Genomic DNA, 8,420 nt, shown 5'->3' with positions numbered 1-8,420 from the left:
GTAAATAGTCTACGTTTAATACTCCTAATTAGCATCTAAATATTTGATGTGATGGGTGCTAAAAATAAGCAGGAGAAACCTAACAAGGCACAGTTTCAGTTGGTATTAATTGTTTGCTCGCCACTTCTAATTCCATCTTGCAGTACGTGCCTTTTTTTTTTATCTTGCCAGAGTAAAAAAAAAATACAACAGCGTTAGATGAAGCCACGAAGGTAAAATGGTAAATGCACAGTCCTCCATTACTGTAGTACAACAGACTCTGCACAAGCACCAGTTCGAGAAAAGGAGAAACTACAGCTCACGGTGCCCAGATCCACGTGCGCAACTACTGAGAGGCAGTACCAGAATTCAATCTATCCAACCACCAAGTTGGATTGTAATCCGCATGTACCTTCGCAATATCGCCAAAGAACATGCATGGAGGCCTGAACAAATATAGTTTGACCGTAGTCAAACCAAGCACCAGCACTTGCCACCTATTCAAGCAACGCTGCCCTTTTTTGTATATAGGGAGACGAGAGAATATTTTTGTGACGACGCCGACGCTCTCGATTCTTCCCCCCCACGTACGTCCATGCGTCGGATCCGTATGGAGACGTGTGATCCATCCCTCGAGATTGCGGACCGGCAACCCAGCCTTCTTATCCCAAAGTTGATAGGGAAAAAAAAGGTCGGAGCAGGTTTGGGAATCATTCCATTTTCCTCCACATGCCCGGGAAAAGCTTAGCCACCATGAACTGTAAAACAATAATCAGCTGGCACAAACTGGTCACTCTGTACTCTTCACGTAATGCGTGTAGTATTCAATATGCAGTGACCACCGTATTATTTTCATTTATTGCTCAAATATGCTGCTAAATTATATCTACCTCATACTACTTCGTTTTGCATTCGCCTAGTTTGTATACCTAGAAGGCACAAAAGTTGCATATAGTTTCATGAAATTGGGCCGTTATTGTTCTTATTGCTAGATATATAGTTGTAGCGTCAAAATTGGTGAATTTTTGTATGTATTACTCTAGTAGCAACCTCCATTTCCAAATACTTGTCACTTTTGACCACTTTATTTGTTTTAAAATATTTGGCACTTCACGTTTTCCAAGAAACACTTTCTCATTTTGCCCTCATGCAAATATTATAGGATGTTCTAGAAACACTTAAAGATAGGTTTGTAAGGGCATTTTAGTCATTTCATTCTTGAAAAGTTGAATTGCCTTGGTAACCATATTTGGTCAAAATTGCCAAGTATTCTAAAACGGAGGTTAGCATTAAACTATCTAGTATGCGGATTGGACAAATATTAGAAACAAAAGGATACTTTGAGTTTGAGAGTTTTACTTTCATTATTATAAAAAATATATATAGCTGACAGATAGAGAAAGTGTTGTATGTAGAAGCCAGCATAAGAGAGGCAGTCATGTAAAAGTCAATTACACAGGTTAGGAGCATCAATTGACCAATGATCGATCATCTTAATATATACTCCCTCCGTTCCTATTTATAAGGCGTGATATGACATGACACGGTCTCCCAAATTATACTTTGACCATTCATTTATCTTACTTATATTATTTATGGTTATAAACTTATAATTATTGGAGAGTACGTTTGATTACAAATGCAACCGTATCAAGTTTACATTACAAAAATAAAAAATTATTGGCTAAATTATTGGTCAAAGATTGTGAAGTTTGAATATGAGTAAAATACATCGGCGATCACTAAACTTGTCTCGTGGTGTCATCCAGGTTCCTAAACTCTCAAAATACATTTTCATGTCCCCAAACTTGTCTCAAGGTATCATATGGATCCCTAAACTCTCAAAATGCATATTTAGAACCCCCAAAAAAAAAACTTGTCCTCATGTTTCATGTGGATCCCTAAACTCTCAAAATACATTTAAAAATCTTGTCACCTACCACTGATAGAAATGCTACCTCTTCGCTCGTTGCCTTCACAACTACGTGATCAAGCATGTGTTGCTTGGTGCTTGATTGGAGATCTTAAAATGCACTTTGAGAGTTTAAAGACTTGGATGACACCCTGAGACAAGTTGAGGGATCTAAAAGTGTGTTTTGAGAGTTTAAGGATCTAGATGGCATCTTGAGATAAGTTTATGCACCTGAAAATGCATTTTGAGAGTGTAGAGATCTACATGATACTCCATGATACTCCATGACAAGTTCAGAAACCTCTTTGAATCTTGATATACGTGTGGGCTAACGGAGGGAGTAAACACTAGTATTACAGTGTTCTTGCTGCCGGAACACTGTCAGTAACTAAACAACGGGGAAAGGGAATACTACTCACGTTCTGGCCTCTGCATCTCAATCATCGCCGTTTACTCACGGCGGTGCTAAACAATTGCATCGCCCATCCACCGGAGACCTCCACGCCTCTCATTTCGCCAAGCCCCCTCCCTTATATAAACCATCCAAACTAACCGGCCAGCGCCCAAACAGTGCCCATTCGGTTCACCGTCTCTCTTCTTGGTTCTTGCCGTTCGCACTCTCACACCACCACTACCACCACAGCACCTTTTAAAAGCCGCCCCACCACATCCTGCAGCGCTGCACGCGAAGCTCAGCTCAGCTCAGCTCATCAGCTCACGGTGGAAGAGGAGGCGGAGGAGGAGGAGGAGGCGCAGGAGAGGGAGCAGAAGCGCGCGAGGAGGTCAGGCCAGAGCCACGACCGCGGGATAATAATGGCGTGCATCAACATGTACAACCCGGACGGCGCGGCGGGGTTCGGCGGCGGGCCGCAGCCGCCGGCGGCGGCGCTGGGCCCGCGCATCTCCTTCTCCAGCGACTTCGCCGTGGAGCCGCCGCCACCGGTGCAGAACCGGGCGATGAGCCTGCGGTGCCAGGAGGAGGACCTCAACTTCGAGTTCTCGGTGGGCAGCCACCCCATGATGGCCGCGGACCAGCTCTTCTCCAAGGGCAGAATCCTGCCCCTCAAGGACAACGGCGCCTTCGCCGGCCGCCCGCCCACCACGCTCCGCGACGAGCTCCGCGGCGGCGACGACAACGAGAGGGCCTCCGCCGCCGGCAAGGGATCCAGCCGGTGGAGGGAGATGCTCGGCCTGCGGAAGGCGCTCTGCGTCGGCGGCGGCGGCAACGGCCCGGCCAAGGAGGACAAGGGCGGCGTCCCCGATGCCGATATGGTCACCGCCGACATGGCCGCGTCCAATCAGGTTTGGCATCGCCTGCCTGCACTGCATGCGCCCGTAGCTGAGCTTAATCTGGTCGACACCTTGTCTCATCACAGATTTGTTTTAATTTCTTCACGCAGCAGGAGCTATGATGGTGAGGTGACCGATGGGGAAAGACGAGAGACAGGCATGGGGCACAAAGCCACGCACTCCACATGAAGCTTTTGTGTCCTCCCTCTCCTTCCTGATGCTGTTGATCAACCTCTTGAATTGTGCTTGTCACCATCATCATCATCCATGGGCTAGGTTTTGTAGATTGTTGTGAGTTTGCTTGTGTGCTAGATGGCCCGTTGAAAAGAGCAAAAAAAATTGTGTATTTTTTCCTGCATAAGTGCTCTGATCTCTCGATCTCTAGCAAGCTGTCCACTAGCTCACTCGATCCATCCATGGTCAGTCTTTGCTTCTTCTTCTTTCTTTCTTTCACTTGTTCTTGGCTTTCTCCACCCTGTACAAAGTGGCTGTGTAGATGGGAAATTTATGGTGCAATGATTAGATTTGCCAGGTGGCCAGATCTGTGAAGTGAGGAGGCTGTAGTTACCAGTGATGGAGCCTTTCTGGCCGCCCCTGTGTGGATCAACAGTGCTCTCCTTTGTCTCGTTGCTCCGCTGGACGAGTATATAAAGAGGGACAAGAGCTTCAGAGCGAGCATGTGTGAGGTGACAGCGAGAGCTAGTGGAGGAAGGGAAGCCTCCCTGCCCCTCCTGGCCTGCATAATGATCATTTTTGTTTTGTTTTGTTCCTGGCCAAAATGATCCCCATCTTTTCCAATCTAGTGGACTTGAAGTGTGATCGATCGATCTTTCCTCTGGGCCGCGCTCCCGACAATGTCCTCTGCAGCCTGTCATGGATGCACAGCTGCATCTATGCTTGCAATGCTTTCAGATCCACCGAATCCTCGCGGCCAATCAAGTAAAATAAATTCATGCCCACCCAAGTTTATTTTAGATGCTCCAAAAAAGAAGAAGAAAACTAGAGGATATACAATTCAGCCGCGGCACTATTGTATTGATGCGAGCATGCAATGCAATGGTGATGTTCGATCAACTTTCCCATCTTTACAGGCAAATAGGACTGTCAACAAACAAACGCTGATGTCCCTTTAGCGGATTTCATGGCCGCCTTGTCTCCATTATCGGCCGTCAGACGGTACGGGCGCCTAGGCAATAGTGGACATATAACAGGATAAGCATGAACCACCACAAGATCTACATAAATGATAGACCTATAGATGATGCTCAAGGCCACTTTGCGTACAGTTGGTTAGGCATTACATTCAGATCGAGGCTATGCTTTAGAGTGTGTAGTGGACTAGTGATGGAGTGCAATGCAAACAAGCTGAAGGAAAAAGAGGTGGTAAATGGCATGGTTTTTCTACCACCACGACTACTGCTATCCTGTCTGCTGGCACAGCAACCAAGCACGCGACCTGTGTAGTGAACACACTGAACACCCCTGCCTGTGATGGCATTGGCAAGGCAAGGGGGTGTAGGGCACAAGAGTTCAAAGGGACCCCATAACGAGTCACGGAGGATGTGTCGCGTCAACAGAGCGCCCCAAAAGCGTGCTACAATCTATGGTGTCGTCATGGAACAGCAACGATCCATGACGAGAGCAATTATAACGAGAGAGAAGCCGTGTTGTTTTCCCTCTAATCTGGTCAGGCATAGGCCTTGGGGTGAAGGCAATAATGCATTCCCCCTTACCTATGAAGCTGGACTAGGAAACTGTTGCCACGGCAGGATCACGTGGAAGCTACGCCCCTATCGCCAAATCCTGAGGGAACTCGCGCCGGATATCTTGGCATGCACCCGTCTCCAGTATGCAAAAATTCCAGGTCGTGGTAACATAGTGGCATTACTGCCACTGATGGATAATAGAACCGAAAAGGGCTTGAAACAGATTGTGTCAAGAGAACTTTGGTCACAATGCAACTTCGTGAAGGATCGGGATGGACGAGCAGGGGTGAATGGGAGCCAACTCAAATTTCTTCGAAAACTCTCGGTTTAAATCCCAAACCAATCCACAAACCTCTCTTCTAACAATATCAAGTCCCTTTAGCTATGTAAGAGCTAATGGACCTAGAAATGATGCTAGTAATCAATTTAGAAACTAACGGAAGTAAGAATGAACCCAAGTAAGTGTCGAAATGAGAGATTCGAAAATCAACACAAAAGTACGAAAACTCCGCAAAAAATCTCCGGAGAATCCGCACCTACGGAGTTTCTGGAAAATTCTCCGGAGAATCCGTAAAAATCTCCAGAATTTCCGCAACTCCAAAAACAGCCTGCGTGAAGAATCTGAAACTCGATAAAACGACCTCCAAAAATCACGAAATTTGAACCGTAGGCGAACAATACCAAGGCTATTCCCAAAGGCTCACTTCAAAAAGGCCAAGAATTGGTTACCAGATTCAAAGTATTTGGAGAGGGGCACAAAGAGCTAAAAAAACTCCATGAACTCAAACTTGAAATTAAGTCAAACGGGGTTTAAAACGAACGAAACTTCAACCGTAGCTTCACATATACATGGTGAATCTTTATCCAAAAGATATATCCAAGAAGATCAAGACTTCACCATGAATTTCGTATACTTGGCAAGAACACAAGAGAAAGAGAGTTTTGGGGAAAACCAAATGGAGCCAAATCTGAGAGGGATTGGAGGAGGGAAACACTTCAATGTTGCTCACAAGGGTCCTACCAACAAAAGCCCCCAACAAATCTCACGGATTTCGCAGCCAAACACGAAGAATGAAAAATCCCCAAAAATATCTCCGAAAATACTGAAAAAAAATAATTCTCAGATTCAAAGAGGATGGAACAAGATAGTACGAAATTGATCTTTGGATTACTCCACCATGTTCGGTTACAAGTTACTCCTAAGAACAATCAAAGCTAGGATGGCAAAAAGATCAAATCAAAAATCCAAAAATCCCTCATCTCTGTCCCTCTCTCTCACCCAAAGACTTTCACAAATAAAATGAGAAGCTCACCACCAAAGAAACTCCTGAGATCTGTAGCTGCCCCAGTAGCCCACTTTTATATATGAAGCATACAACTCAAATACCCCATAGGGGTAAAACCGTCCAACTTTTTATCGGTACATCGAACTGACCCAGCGCCTTCACGACTCCGTTTCGCCTCGATGCAATTTTCGCAATGGTGCCACGTATCCTCCTCTCGATGCTGTCTGGCCGCACCGGACTCGCCCCCCCCCCCGATTTTGAGGCCAAACTGGTCAAACCCTCTTGCACACCCCGCAGGCGTGACTCACCCCCAATTTTGAGGCTAAAATGGTCAAACCCTCTTGCACGCCACACACAAAGTGACTCACCGATGTCAACGAGTGTCCGGCCTCCGCCAAGCCTTCGACGCCTCCAAGTCTTTCGCTCCCGATCCAGGGCTGCCTACTTGACTCACCTCCGTCCCGCTTGACTGGACCGACGCTGTCTTCATCCCAGTATACTCTTGATCTTCCGTGCACCATGTGGATCGCCCATGACTCCGCCCATACTCCCCGGGTCCCTCGGTCCAAACCTACTCGTATCCATCCTTCACAGCTCTAGTACATCGGCATGAACCTTTCGCTTGACCTTCACCTTAAGCCGTCGACCGCCATGTCGCATCCTACACCTGCACATCACAAGCCAAGAGACACAACACACAAGATATATTTTACACACACCACACCACAACACAACATACACAACATACACAACACAATACCTCCAGTTAGCCGTTAGCATAATCAAGCACATATGGCATATGGACTCAACCGGTAAAGCGTCAAATCATACAGTTAATCACTCATCATAAATAGAACAAGAAACTTCTCAACTTGGTCTCTCAATCTCCCCTTTGATAAGTGCATTGACAAAAGATGATTTGAAAGTAAAAGAGAACTCATTCAAGTGCCCAAAAGCCAAGTAAAAGCAAACACAAGGCCGCTTGATATGAGAATGGATCATGCAAGCTCCAAACAAAAAAACTCTTGGTTCCCAAAGAAAAGGGCAAAGATTTAACACAACCAAAGAGTCAAGCAAAATACGCAAGAGCTTCATGAATCTAAAAAACCTTCAAACGTATTTCAACATTTGTCAAACGCTCATCACAATCAAATTAAGGTTCGTATCAACTTGATTTCTCAATCTCTCCCTTAATGAATGTGTTGACAACATGTAAGCACAAAGAAATGGTTTGAGAGGCAAAACTCGAAAATCTCATCCAAGTGATCAAAAGCCAAGTAAAAACTAAGATCAAAGTCACTTGAGATGAGAAGAACCACAAAAGCCAAGTTGTGAAACCAATTAGGCAACCTCCCATTCAAGTGATCGAAAGCCATGTAAAAGCTATGATCAAAGTCACTCGGCATGGGAAGCATCACAAAGGCCAAATCGACTTGGAAAAATCTCAATCTCCAAAGACATAGGCAACGGCTCGACACAACCGAGACAAAGAACACATGATTCCTTTAGAAAAAGCACAAATGGCTCAACACCAATCATGTGAAGATCAAAAACACATGATCCCTCAAGAAGACGCAGAAATGGCTCAATACCAATCATATGATGATCGAAAGCTCAAACCAAATGTCAGTTCCTCAAGAAGAGGTAAAGGCTCAACACAACCGACAAAAGAGCAAAAGAGAGCACAAAACTCACAAGCTCCCCCTGAACACATGTACTCCCCCTGAAAACATGCCACAATGAAATGCATGCACAAGAGTAGAAGAATGCATGCTCCTCCTCAAATGCAAAACTCCCCATTAAATGTAAGACTCCCCCTTAAATGCAAACATCAAGATTCGCATGGGAGCACAGAATGCATGGTACATGGGGTGTGCAACCTACCAAGCTTCTCAAATATATCACAAAGCACTTACAAAGGCTACAAGTGAGATAATGCACAAGCAGGTAGATCATAAAGAGCAATTGCATTGCCATCAAGAGGATATTATGATATAAGCAAAAGACGAAGCAAGTTGTCAAGTTTTGCAGTTTATAAAAGTATCACCACATGAGCAAGCACCTAGTCATGAACCACTCAAGCAAGAAGTAAACTAGGCCATCAGAGCTCATATAAGGAAGATGCATTCTCAACAAGAGATCATTGTAAACACCCACATATACATCACAAGTCATGTTTAAAGCTTGTTGAAACCAAGTGCCTACTTTTAGTAGACATCTTGTAACAACTAAGCAAGCAATAATATC

General features: G+C 45.2%; 1 protein-coding gene across 2 annotated transcripts; it reads left to right on the top strand.

The window, feature by feature from the left end:
- Positions 1-2,441: 2,441 nt before the first annotated feature.
- Positions 2,442-3,856, top strand: LOC101771532. Of its 2 annotated transcripts, none has more exons than XM_004953953.4 (2): positions 2,442-3,193; positions 3,292-3,856. In XM_004953953.4, the coding sequence occupies exons 1-2, from the start codon at positions 2,705-2,707 to the stop codon at positions 3,301-3,303; spliced, it is 501 nt and encodes a 166-aa protein (XP_004954010.1). In that variant the 5' UTR covers positions 2,442-2,704; the 3' UTR covers positions 3,304-3,856. The 2 variants fall into 2 exon arrangements, with proteins under 2 accessions (XP_004954010.1, XP_004954011.1); XM_004953954.4 differs by having other exon boundaries at positions 2,443-3,193; positions 3,295-3,856.
- The last annotated feature ends 4,564 nt before the right edge of the window (positions 3,857-8,420 follow it).

This window comes from Setaria italica, chromosome I (genome assembly GCF_000263155.2).
Source record: "Setaria italica strain Yugu1 chromosome I, Setaria_italica_v2.0, whole genome shotgun sequence".
Taxonomy (NCBI): Eukaryota; Viridiplantae; Streptophyta; class Magnoliopsida; order Poales; family Poaceae; genus Setaria; species Setaria italica.
This window is presented reverse-complemented; position numbering and strand designations above follow the sequence as displayed.